This window comes from Danio rerio, chromosome 4 (genome assembly GCF_049306965.1).
Source record: "Danio rerio strain Tuebingen ecotype United States chromosome 4, GRCz12tu, whole genome shotgun sequence".
Classification (NCBI taxonomy): Eukaryota; Metazoa; Chordata; class Actinopteri; order Cypriniformes; family Danionidae; genus Danio; species Danio rerio.
In genome coordinates, this window is record NC_133179.1 from 10,505,232 (window position 1) to 10,519,458 (window position 14,227).

Sequence of the window (14,227 nt, forward strand, 5' to 3'; positions counted from 1 at the left end):
GATAAAACAAAATGCAAAAAAAAAAGCTCTTAAAAATGTTCTTCACATTATACTAGATGATAACCACACTTCATTAAAATCTCAAAAATTAATTCATCTTTGTTTTCAATGTTCTCTTCAGTTCTGTCAGCCCAGTGGATGGCAGCTGGCTCCTGAGAGAAAACCTTCATCTTTCTTCGTGGCCGTTCTCACTGACATCAACTCAGAGCGGCATTACTGTGCCTGCTTCACCTTCTGGGAGTCCGTGGAGAACCCGCAGGTTTGTGTGGAGCACGTGCAGATGAGCAGGAGGAATGTGAGACTGAAGAGAAGACGGGTGTTATATAACAGGGGCTGATGGGTGGGGTGATGTACTGCTGTGTGAACATGGATTACAGTGCTTTTGAAGACTTTTTTCTTTTTAGATTGGACATAATTCCAGGTGTAGTTTTAAGGTGTTTTATTGATTTTGTGTGTGTGTGTGTGTGTGTGTGTGTTCGTTCAGCTGCAGAAAGGAGAGCCCAGTGAGGCGGATGAAGATGACAGTCCAGACGTGCTCCAGCCTGCTCAACTCTACGCTCCTAGAAGCCTCGTCCTCGTATCCCGATTGGACCACACAGAGGTTTTTAGGGTATGACAGACATGCAACCAACCCACTATCACACAATGACACGCAAAAGCCACACAACAGTCAAAGATGAGACACAACAGTCACACGCAGTCACATAATGACACGCACTGTCAAACATTGACATGCACTGTCACACAACGGTCACACGAAGTCATACAATACTTTCACAACAGTCACAACTGTCGTTCAACCATCACACAACGACACAGACATTAACAAAATAGTCACAAAACAGCCAACAACCACACAGGCAGTCAGTCAGTCGCGCAGGCAGCCGCACAGACATCCAGTAGCACAGGCAGCCGCACAGGCAGCCAGTGGCACACTCATCCAATCACACACTCATCCAATCGCACAAGCAGTTGCACAGGCAGGCATTTGCACAGGCAGCCAGTGGCACAGTCAGGCAGGCGCACAGTCAGGCAGGCTCACAGTCAGGCAGGCACACAGTCAGGCAGGCGCACAGTCAGGCAGGCGCACAGTCAGGCAGGCGCACAGTCAGGCAGGCGCACAGTCAGGCAGGCGCACAGTCAGGCAGGCGCACAGTCAGCCAGCCGCACAGTCAGCCAGCCGCACAGGCAGTCATCTGGGTTATTCTTGCAAGTTTGAAAACCTCATCTGTGTCAGCCCGCTTGAAAATATGACATCGTTGGCGATCACAATCCACAGAATTTGCAATGATAAACAGCAAAACATATTTTACATATGTTTGCATACATGCGTAAACACAGTTGTGACATCACACACCGATGACATCACATAAAGGTTTAAACCTGACCTACCATATATACAGGTCTCTTTTTCTTGCTTTAATAATTTTTTTAATGCCATTTTTTTAATGCCAATTCAAACTATTAAACACTGAAATTGTCAATGATAATCAATAGAGTTATGAAACATACATTTCCCTGTATTTATTACATGTATTTATATCTTGCATCTGCAGAACTGTTTGAGCCTCATCTACACTGTTCATGTCGATGGCCTCACTGTTCCCATGGAAACAGTGATCGGAAACCTCCTCACCTGCATCATTCCTATAGCTGGCGGCTCTCAGGTGAGAAATATGCTGAGTTTACCATGTACCCTGTCAGTATATTCTGTTTTTCTTCAACACAGATTTTCCATTGCCTCTAGACAAATGAATCCAAGATTGAATACACATGTAAAAGATTGTTTATCCCAGTGCATCATGGGTAAAGTTATGAAAAAAAGAAAGATGGACTGATGTTATTTACATTAGTGCACTTGATAAGTTTAAGGTTAATGCTAGTTTATATTAATATTTCTTTATTAATGATCATTTAAATATTCAAATGCTTTCTGGTGTTTTAATTCTGTCATCATTTACTCAGCAGTACAAAGCTTGCAAGACTTTTTTTTTTACCCTTTAAAAAAGGGAAAGGAGATATTTTAGCCAAAACAAACATCCTGGTTGCTCTCTTGCTTGTAATGGATTTAGGTTCAGTATTACTTTAGTATCTTTGAGATGCTGTTTAATGTTGATTTGATCGTTTTAGATTAAGTCATTGTGCTGCTTATAAATGTTGACTAGTCATTTCCCATGTAGTAAAGAGTGTCCAGTTTCTTCTTTTCTATTCTACAAAGACAAGTCATACGAGTTTAAAATCACATGAGGGTTAAAAAAATGATAATCTTTCATTTTTGACTATCACTTTAACCTCTTAACTGTAATCATCAACATTTTCCAGCACATTTTTGCCTATAAACCTGAACTTATCTTGACCAGCTATATATTATATGCGTATAGTGTGAACTCAGAATGTAGGGCGACGGTAAGGAGGGTAAATATGATCTGCTTCTCGATAACAACCTACTCATATTTTCAAGGTCAAGTTTTTTTTTTTTTTTTTTGGGGGGGTTTAAACCTTCCCTTGAAGTGTAAACCTGACTCCCTTGTGTTCCAGATAAATGATCCCCCTCTTTGTAGTTTATCTGACTGGCTTCTGGGTTGTTTCCAGGTAACATTTACCTTTGAGCAGCTTCAACCAATCAACCCATTTGTGATTCTGCCTGACAATCAAACATCACTTGTGCATTTCTCAGTCATTTTTTGAAATCACCGCCGTTCCTCCTGAGAATCAATGATCGTGTTTTGTTTCTTTTCTGATTCTTTGGCTGTGATCAGTTTCAACTTCACCTTTTTTTGTTGGTGATGGTTTCTCTCATCTGCTTATGAGGGGTGTTCCGGTACACAAAATTCTGAACATCTTGAAGTCACAGTTCGATTGTATGTCTGTACAGCTAGGGAGAAGTGGAAAAACTTTGGGACTTAGGGAGAAGTGAAAAAATTGCTTGATTTTTAATAAACTGAATTACCTTCGACATAGATTTTTCATTGCCTCTGGACAAATGATTCTGAGATTGAATATACATGTAAATGATGCTGTAACCCAGTGCATCATAGGTAGTGTGGCAGATCTGTACAGTTTTGTAGAGTTTTATTCTTTTCTGAATGATGGGCACAAATTGCACTAATGTGAAGAAAATGTGTGAGAAGTGAAAAACTGAGAAGTAAAAGAGAAGTAAAAAAGCTGCTTGATTTTATCATCATTGATTATGGTAAAATTGCTGATGATTATTAATATTATAAAAAGTTATGAACATAAGCAGATAAAAATTAAATAAATAAATATATACAGTATATATTATTTGTTTAAATAATAAAAAATGTACAGAAATAAAATGAAGTTTGTCTAATAAACATGGGAATAATTTTCAAGTTTAAGTAAAAGTAATTTGTATATATATAATAATGTAATAATATATCATTATATTGTATTATTATTTTATAATAATATAAAATATATATTGACGTACCGGTCCGTTGTGGTAAAGAAGGAGCTGAGCCGAAAAACAAAGCTCTCGATTTACCGGTCAATCTACGTTTCTACTCTCACCGATGGTCATGAGCTTTGGTCATGACCACAAGGACAAGATTTCGGCTACAAGTGGCCGAAATGATTTTCCTTCGCAGGGTGGCAGGGCACACCATTAAAGATAGGGTAAGGAGCTCTATCACCCGGGAGGAGCTCGGAGTAGAGCCGCTGCTCCTCCACATCCAGAAAAGTCAGCTGAGGTGGCTCGGGCATCTGTTTCAGATGCCTCCTGGACGCCCACCTTGGGAGGTGTTCCAGGCATGTCCCACTGGGAGGAGACCTCGGGGAAGACCCAGGACATACTGGGGGGACTATGTCTCGGCTGTCCTGGGAACATTTCGAGATCCACCCGGAAGAGCTGGAGGAAGTGTTCGAAGAGAGGGAAGTCTGGAGTTCTCTCCTTGGACTGCTGCCCCCGCGACCCGGCTTTGGAAAAGTGGTAGAAAATGAGATGAGATGAGATGACATGAGATAAAATATATTCAAATTAGGGATAAGTGATTATTAAAGCGATCATTTAAAAAATAAAATAATGAAAAAAAAAATAGAATAACTTACAATTAAATTGACGGTTTATTCCGCTGTGGCGAAAAGAAAATGAATGAACAATTAAATCTGGTAAAATTAGTTAAATATCTGTCAAGAGAAAATAAAGGCAACAGCTACAATTAAGTAAACAGTGGAAGAAAACAAATCTGAAAATAAAAGCAGCTTAAAAAATGATAGTACAAAACCATAGTACACTCCAAATATATACTTTATATGTTCATATGGGAAGTCAGATTAAACTATTTGAAAGGGATTGTGTTTGGTACTCTAAACTTCTGTAGAGAAACGGTTTGGTGCGAATACATGTACCGTTACACCCCTACTGCTTATTGTTGTTTATTTTATGGTATGGCACCCTGATAAACACTTAAGAAGGTCCACACGCACACACACACACACACACACACACACAAACACACACACACACACACACACACACACACACACACACACACACACACACACACACACACACTCACAGGCTTATGGGGACGGTGTTTATGTCCTGGGCCGGTTGGGTGGTGTGGATTCAACATATGGACGGTGGCAGATGGCGGCTAAGCACACAGCTAGCATATGAATGACAGTCTTAGAAACACGCTAAACAATGTACTACAGCATCACAGTGTCTTTGCTTTTATGTATATGATTGTTAGTATTTTTATATTTATTAAAAATCAAACTCATGATTTGTTTGCAACAGTTGTTTTTTTTTCTCTTTCTTTTTCTTTTTATCTAAAGATTTTTATTTAGCATTTTAATTTTAATGTTTTGGTATTTGTTTAGATGTCTGAGTAGCACTTCATTGTTTTTACTTTCATTTTGATTGCAGTTGTAGCTTAGTTTATTTAAAATAAGCAAACATTTTAAGCATTTAATTGGCAATTAGCAAATTTTATTTTTTATTTTGTCCGGTTTCAGTTTTAATGTAAAATATTGGTTCAAGCGAAAATGCATTTTTAGATTTAGTAAACATAATAACCCTGTCGTAAATAGTACTAATTTACATTAAAGTCTTTGATTTAAACAAACATTTTCTTAAACATGCAGCTGCCCTGACACAATATGTATTATTTATTTATTATTATTTATTTATTTATGTATTTATTTAAATAGATTTTATTTTATTTATTACATTCAGCTGGCCTGACACAATATGTATCATTTAATTATAAATTACATTTATTTATTATTTATTTCTATCATTTAATTTGGTGAGTCAGGTGTGTGTTTATCATAAATCTGTGTATATGTTTATAAAGAATGATTTATTATGATTTTTTTTTACTGAAGCACTGCTGAGAATTCATTATTTGAGACTTCCTGAAAGTCACTTTTTACCATCTCTGCAGCTCCATAATGGCAAATAAAACACGCCTGTTTATTTTCCCCAATAACTCATACCGATATGACCATACCAGAAGTCTTTGATGTATTATCTAATCTGTTTTATTTTTAATATAGTCCTGTGTCAGTTTTAATGTAAAATATTGGTTCAAGCGAAAATGCATTTTTAGATTTAGTAAACATAATAACTCTGTCGTAAATAATAATAATTTACTTTAAAAAGTCTTTAATTTAAACAAACATTTTCTTAAACATACAGCTGCAAATAATATGTATTATTTATTAATTAATTAATTTATTTAAATTGATTATATTTATTTTATGTATGCCTGCAGCTGCCATGACACAATATATATGATTTATTGATTTATTTATTTATTTAAATTGATTTAAATAGATTTTATTTTATTTATTTGTGCATTCAGCTGCCCTGACACAATATGTATTATTTATTTATTTACATTGATTTGAAATGATTATATTTATTTTATGTATGCCTGCTGCTGCCCTGACACAATATGTATGATTTATTGATTTATGTTTTTCTTTAAAATTATTTAATTTTTTTTTATTTTATTTATTTGTGCATTCAGCTGCCCTGACACAACATATATTATTTATTAATTTACATTGATTTTAATAGATTATATTTATTTAATTTTATGTATGCATGCAGCTGCCCTGACACAATATGTATCATTTAATTATAAATTACATTTATTTATTATTTATTTCTATCATTTAATTTGGTGAGTCAGGTATGTGTTTATCATAAATCTGTGCATATGTCTATAAAGAATGATTTATTATGATTTTTTTTACTGAAGCACTGCTGAGAATTCATTATTTGAGACTTCCTGAAAGTCACTTTTTACCATCTCTCCAGCTCCACAATGCCAAATAAAACACACTTGTTTATTTTCCTCAATAACCCATACTGATATGGCCATACCAGAAGTCATTGATGTATTATCTAATCTGTTATGCAAGTCAAGAGTTTCCCAGACCTCACTTTCTGTTTCAGTAAGGCTTTTACCTGTTAAGGCCAGACACTTATTGGGTTGCTTTTTTCAACATAATGTAAAGAAAATATACAATATACACCTTTAAGTGATAAATGTCTGTAGATTTACATCGCAATGCATATATTCTTAAATGAAATTTTCTCAAGTTTTTCTCCTCTATTAAAAATAAATCTCCACTTTAGCAGCACTTAAATACAGCAAAGTGCACAGTTTTATTCATTTCTCTGCATATCTCAAATATTTGAAGCTTTTTTTTAACTTTGTGATGCGTTCATTCATAGTTTGAATGATTGTATATGATTTTAGTCTACAAAACTTGCCTCATCTGCATATTTAAATCAACAATTTTTGATAACTTGTGTTGGGAAAAAAAGTTTAATCAACTGATATGCATTAGATTATCAATTATTTATTCACATGCAGTGTCTTGCTTAAATCCAGCAGCAGTTTTTCAATATACCTGTGACCTTTGCCCTCACAGCAACGTCTTATCATCACGACCTTGTGTTTTTTCATATATTTCTTTTGTTTGCTTTTTTTGCTCCTTCTCTTTCTTTGGTATTGTAATGTCTTTGAATTTTTGTGTGTCTAATGGGTTTGTGTTTTGTGTTGCTGTGCCTTGTTAATCTAGCCGGGCCAGGAGGACAGAGAGGAGAGCTCGGTACGCCATGTTTGATTTCGTTCAGCTCCTTCTCTCACTGTCAATCCTGCTTCCCCTCCTTTATGTTCTGCTTCATCAATTAGAAAACACAAAAAATCATCAGCGGAATTAATGACATCACTAAAATTGGAATCAAAATAGATTTAGAACGTGACTAACTGCTGTTTTAGGGAATGATGTTTAATAACCGATTTGGATCACACTTACAATAAAAAAAGGCTTTTGGAGGTCTGGTAATACTAACATTCACAGTTATAAGCAGGGATTGTATTTCGTTTTTTTTTATTCTTATTTTATCTAATAATTTTTTATTGTTTATAATATGCTGAAATAAAATGTGAATAATTGTATTTGTATATTTGTATGTATATATACAAGTACCAGGACACAAAATTGACAACATCTTTATTTGGTTCTGTACAATTAGGGAGAAGTGAAAAACAAAAAAAAAATGGCTTGATACTTTTTATTGCTGTTTTTAAAATATGTTAACATTAGCCGATTGAAATATATATGTATACATGATGATTTATTGGTTTAATTGAATAAAAATTTATTGTACAGAAATGAAATAGAAAAAGGTTTTCAAATAGATATGACAATAATAATAGTAACAATAATAATAATAATGCTCAAATAAATTAACCTATTATAAATGTTTAAGTGAAAGTGAATTATTTAAATGATATCAAATATATTCAAATTTATAAAAGAGTTCTGGTTTGATTTGCTTTTAAGGCCTAAAAATAAATAGTGTACAAAAATTTATGAAAATAATCCCAATCAATAGAAAATTATGAGTTCTTCCAAACTGAGCTATTAAAGTCATCGGGCGAAATGATTATATTCATATTGAGTAAATATCACAGAAAAACAAGAAATTGTAATGTCAGATTTTCTTAATATCGTTAAGCCCTAGTATAATGGTATGTGTATGTAATGTGTTTGTTTGTGTGCCCATGTATTTTTATTTTACTGATCAATTATTGTTAGTATTTGTTAGTATGCTAGTATTCATATTCATCTATCAACTAATGCCATCTAAAAAATGAAAACTACAATTATACAATTATTACTGAAGCTTTACTATTATAATTAATATTTTAGTTTAGTATTTTAGTATATATATATATATGAAAACAAAAACTAAATATTATAAAACTAAATAATAGTTTTTTATATTATTTGGTCTGACTCATTGAGATGCCTCAAAGAAACACGTAATCAATAAATACAATAAACGCACTGCATTGCATTGCTATTGTCATTTAAATTCCCATAATTGGATGGGAATTTCAAGTGCACAATGAGTGCGTTTATCTCAGATAATCGCTTTTTTTTTATTGGCATGCATGACTGCTGCTCACGCTTCTGTGCAGGTCCGTGTGTTATCTCTGTGGATTGGTCCGGTCCTGAGCTTTCATTACTGCAGACGTTTTATGAGGGTTTATAAACGTGCATGTGCTCTAATGCGAGGCTGTCAATCGCTTGTGTGCTGTGGCTGTTTGAAGCGATGACATCATCCACGCACTGTCATTTTTACAGCCACCTTTTAACTTCCTGCCCTGACGTGTCATTTACTCTAAAAGATATGCTTTTTTCTTGACACTTATTGACCTCTTCCTGAATTAACCAGTGTGTTCAAGTCCTAAAATGGGCATGATTTTTGTGTTTGGTTGTGTGGATGATTCTGGACTAATCATATTTGTATAATGTGGACGATTTGCTTTTCCTGATTGATCACTGTCTGTCTTACATGATTACTGGTATTATTTTTGACTAATCTTTGACATTTTTTTATATGAATGTACTGTGGGGTGTGCTATATTTACACAAAAATATGGTTGGGGATTTTTCTGAAAAGTGATAATTGATATGCTGCTAAATTTTATTGAATTAGCTTTTTTAGGTAATGTTTTAGGTAATACATGAATGACAATGATAAATAAATGACACTAAAACTGCCAATAGGTGTTGACAAGTACCTGTCCTAATGAGTGATTCATTGAATAATCCATTCAAGGGATTCATTCTAAAAGGCTGGCTCATTTAGAAACCAGTGCATTTTAGATATTTAGATTTACTTGTTTTAGAAACAAATGTTTTAAGAAACTAACTTTATTTAGAAACTAAAGTTATGAGTAAATGGAGTAATTGATTTATTTTGTTTGTTAATTAAGAAACCAAACGCACCATACATTTTATTATAGCTTAATCTAGCTGTATTTAACAGTCTTCATCACTAAGGGATTATTTTGCCCTGTCCCAATGTTTTTTTTATTATTATTTTTAATAGCAATACTGATTGTCAACTTTCACATCGTTAAAAAAATTACAATTATAACATTGAGTAACACTTTACGTCACAATTTAAGATGTTAACAAACTATTAATTAACAGTTCGTACACACCGGGATGCTTTTCATTTGCGATTATCGTCATTGTTTTATGAGACGTTTTTTGCCGGATTCAAACCCAAACGATTTTCACTGGCTTTGAGCAGAAGAGTATGCAAAATCGTTCCTTGACGTTAGATGGCGCTACACAACTTTAAGCTTCTGACACCCGCTTGTAACACAGAAGAAGAAGAGAGAAAGTTAGCACGCTTGTTGTTAAGGTTACTGGGGACTCGAACAAGCATGGATGGTTCAAGTAGTAGCTCCAGCTGAAGAAAGGATTATTGTCCACCAGTGCAATAAGCAGCTCCACGTTCATATCGCCTCTGGACATCTTCTTCAATGTGCGCTTGCATTGACAATCGTGCGCTTGAGCTCCTCCAAGTGCTGTTTACTGTAACTTCAGCAGCTCTGTGCACGTGAACAAAAGTGCCAATCTAATTGGTGGAGAAGGTTTTGACGCGGCATGTCAAAGTAATAAAATGAGCATGAGTCGTTCCGTTAAAAATTACGCTTTTACACTTGCTGTGTTGATGTGCACGATCACATTAGCGCCCTTTATTTAGTCACAAGGCATTAAACGACGATGGAAAACGCGAACAAAAAAGCATCCCGGTGTGCACGGGCCTTAACACTACAACACTGTTAACAATCCTCTGTAGAATCTACAAAAACTTACTGGCAGCAGTTCAGAAGTATCTAACTGTAAATCAAGTACAGCAAAATACTGTATTTACATTTACAGCATCATTTATCTTGCGGTATACGTATTTTCAGTATTGTATATATTTACTGTGAAATGTACAGTAATTTTCACAATGCAACTTCTTAAATATGGTAACATACTGCATAACTGTTGTACAGTAAATTACAGTTCATATTGCGGTAAAATACTATGTAGTTTACTAAAATCATTAACAGTGTAGCTTAATAAACTACTAATTAGTTGTTTATTAATAGTTAGTGAGGTAGAAGTTGGATTTAGGTTTTTGGGTAGGATTAGGCATGCAGAATAAGATCATACTTTTAAAACTACCAATGAACATTTTGATGTATTAATAGTAAGCAGGTAATAAGCCAGCAGTTAATAGCATGAATCTAAAGTGTTACCTAATGAGGTCAAACTTTATTTTGATGGTCCGTTTGTTTAAGATTGGATGTCTGCATTGCGTCTACATGCCAATTAATTCTCATTAGATTTTAAGTAGACTATTAGGTTGTGGGTTAGAGTAAGTTGACATGTACTTGCAATGTTTCTTATAGTCAGTTAAATGTCTGTTGAAGGAGCAGTATTAGCAGATATTAGGCAGACAGTCTACTAATACCATCAGAGTAAAGTGTTACCCCTATTACTTTTATCGAAAATAAATATTGCACACCTCCAAATTTATAATGCAAATCATTGTATTATTAAGTTTTTTAAATATATGATTCTTTCTGATGTTTCTAACAGCAATTTTTCAAGTCTTCATTTATAACTTTCACAAAAAGCACTTTACATAAAGGAGGCTTGTGCACAGCAGGAAATCAATGTTATTTTTTCCTCTCTATTTTTGGTGCCCTTTTTATAAAAGGTGAATGGCTTCATTTTTTTCACCACCTCCCTAATAACCTCTTTTCTTCAGCTCACCTCACGACCAGCCTGCCACACATTTTAATCTTTCCCATAATGCCCTGGTGGAGGTATAAGATTAGTTTATTTGTATTTTGAGAAAGAGCTCATTTTCTTGTATCATCTCCCTCTTCTTACAGAGGACTATAACGCTTGGCGCGGGCGACAGGCAGGTCATCCAGACGCCCATCAACGACTCTCTGCCTGTGAGCGGCTGCAGTGTGGCTCAGCTTTTCAGACAGCTCGGTAAGCCAATCAGCAGCCAGCTTACGTGCTAAACAGCCAAATCAGCCTCATTAAAACAGCAACAGTTGGTGTCAAGTGTCAGATGTGGAGGCTGTAATCCCCACCTTGTGTTGTTAAATAAATAACAGAGGAAGTGAGGCTGGTATTTTTAGCCTCTCTCTCTTTTTTTCTCTCTCTGCAGGAATCGTGAATGTGCTCTGTCTGTTTTGTGCTGCTTTGACTGAGCACAAGATCCTGTTCCTCTCCAGCAGTTACCAGCGGCTGACGGACGCCTGCAGGGCTCTGCTGGCCATCATGTTCCCACTCAAGTACAGGTAAAGTGGGTTCATATGTTGAGGAATCTGAATGAATTCATTTTATTAGGATTAACCCATTGAGACGTACCATGCCATTTCACAGTGTGTCACGATCACATAATAATAATACAAGAAATTAAACACTAATTACATAACATCAACAAAACAACAACAAAACACAAACTCCTTATGCTTTCCTGGCTCCACTAGGTTTCCTTATGAAAATTAAATAAAAATACATAAAGAGAACACAAAATATACTGCAAAAAAATCATTCACACACATCTGCCATCCAGCTGTTTTTCTGCCGTAGTTGTTTTAACACGTATATACAAAACTAATATAGGTGTATTATTAATATAATGATAGTAATTATTATTTGGTTTACAATATGTTGTTGCAGAAATTCAGAAAAGTTGCAATCAAAATTGTCAGTTTATAACAAAAGAGTATTAAAAATCATAAATACAGATAAAAAACATTAAAAATAAAGTTTATACTAAATATAGCATTTAAAAATTTGTTTAGTGCCCATATTGTCATGATCACCAGCGATCTAACCCTCATAGATCGCTGGAGAACATTCACATTCACACAGACTACAACCCTGTTTCCATATGGACTACAAGTCCTGTCATGCACCACACACACACACACACCTGCTCCAAGTCTCCTTTGATTAGACTCACACAGCTGAAGCTGTTTATGTACTGAGTACACTCTCATATATCAGGCTCGCTTTCACACAGTCATTGCTGAGTCTGTTTGGTTAACACTCTGTAACATTACAAAGCATTCCCTGGTATAGTTTCTACATGTTCTGGCCCTTGCTTTGTTTATTGTTTACCCTGTCTGCTGCCTGTACCGACCATCTGTCTGTTACTTTGATAAATCTTCAAAATATACTGACTGAATATTGAACTGCTTTAGAAAAATAAGAAAGCATAAGGAAATATGAATAAAAATAGACCAGTTCAAATTGGGACAGGACTTAAAAACAGCCCATTTATTTGTTTAATCTGTTTTTAAATGTTTTTTGGAATGTTTATCTATGTGCTGTTCTTATTTCTCCCTGTCTTGTCATCATTGTCTTTATTTCTCCTTTTTTCCCCCCAGTTTTACATACGTTCCCATTTTACCGGGGAAGCTGCTGGAGGTGCTCAGCAGTCCGACACCCTTCATCATCGGAGTCAACTCACACTTCCGCTCAGAGACTCAGGAGCTAGTAAGTGCATTTTCTCTCACTTCATCCTCTCTTCATTTTCGATTATGCAACACACAACAGAACACTTAAACTTTTTAGATGAGATTTATTCAGATGTCTGACATACAGTGCTGTGCAACATACCAAAACATGCGTAATGATACAGAATCATTTATAAATCTGATTTGGTTTATCTCAGTAAAATAGTTTTGCTTATAGTTTTTTCTATCCTACTTTGTTGCATTTTTTAAAATCTAGATTTAGTGTTAGATCAGCAGTCCTTCTTTTTTTAACAACAGTTTTTAAATAAAGATGCTGATTATATTTTTGTTTCAAAAGTCAAGCAAAAACTTGCATTCAACAAATTTTGCTTTCGCTTCTTGATCTTACGTTTATAGGTTCCATTCAATAGGAAATTCCTGACATGTTTATCTGAGCTTATCTTGTTAAACAAATATCATCTGCTGTAACAATAGGATTTCACTTTAACAATTACACCTGTTTGACTGTGATTATCTTGAATCGCATATTTACAGGGGGATGGTGGACATTTCTGAACATGTTTACCTTTGGTCATCTGTATTTGCAGTTTGCGGAGATAAAGCGATACATGATACCTGTAAATGAAACTTGATCCGAGGGATCTTTGTTTTGACCTGAAAGTGTTTACAGATGGGAATGTAAAAGAAAAGACAATTGCAAAGGACTTTGGATCTATTTTTTGGGCGAAAAGTGTCTAGTCTCATGTTTGTTTCCACTAATAAATAGTAATGAATAAATAAATAAATATAAATAATTAAATACAAATTAATAAATATAAATATTTAAATAAATGAAATTAAAAAGTGAATTCCACCCTTATTATTGTACAATTACGACTTTTTGTTTTGGAATTGGATATACATATATTTCATAAATAATAAAAAAATGAATAAATTACATAAGAGACTTATAATTCAGATTTTTTTTCAGGGGTGTTTTAAAGTATAAACATTTTTTACATTTCAAAAACTAAATTTTAGGCCTTAAAGTCTTTGAAAATATTGTCTTGCAGGTCTTAAATCATTGTAAACGGGTTTTAATTTTCTAATCAAGCCAACAAACATTTATTAACTCTTTATTTTTTTAAGTCTATACACCCAATCAGAGTATGCTTGTTTTGACACAGTATTACAATATGTGGCTAAGAAATAACAAAATTAGATTTTTCTTTTGAAGGAATTTTTTTTTTCACTGGCCAAGCTTTTTTTATTTCCCTGGGTGTTTAACCTCATATAAGTCTGAAATTTTATTCATAATAGCCTTGGACAGGTTTAACCCAGTAAAATCTGATTTAAATGATGTAAATACAAAATTACAAGATGTTAATTTGAAATTGAAC

General features: G+C 34.3%; 1 protein-coding gene across 9 annotated transcripts in view; it reads left to right on the forward strand.

Moving 5' to 3' along the window:
- sbf1 (SET binding factor 1) overlaps window positions 1-14,227 on the forward strand; it is an 88,697-nt gene that overhangs the window by 31,112 nt on the left and 43,358 nt on the right. For 3 of the 9 annotated variants that reach the window (XM_005164591.5, XM_009300173.5, NM_001045158.1), the window contains exons 3-8: window positions 122-259; window positions 485-610; window positions 1,557-1,667; window positions 11,241-11,346; window positions 11,528-11,660; window positions 12,759-12,867. In XM_005164591.5, coding sequence (XP_005164648.1) covers window positions 122-259; window positions 485-610; window positions 1,557-1,667; window positions 11,241-11,346; window positions 11,528-11,660; window positions 12,759-12,867 — 723 coding nt within the window. Of the gene's footprint in view, window positions 1-121; window positions 260-484; window positions 611-1,556; window positions 1,668-2,538; window positions 2,593-7,062; window positions 7,093-11,240; window positions 11,347-11,527; window positions 11,661-12,758; window positions 12,868-14,227 lie in introns of all 9 variants that reach the window. The other 6 variants (XM_009300170.4, XM_009300172.4, XM_009300171.4 and 3 more) reach the window with 3 other exon arrangements.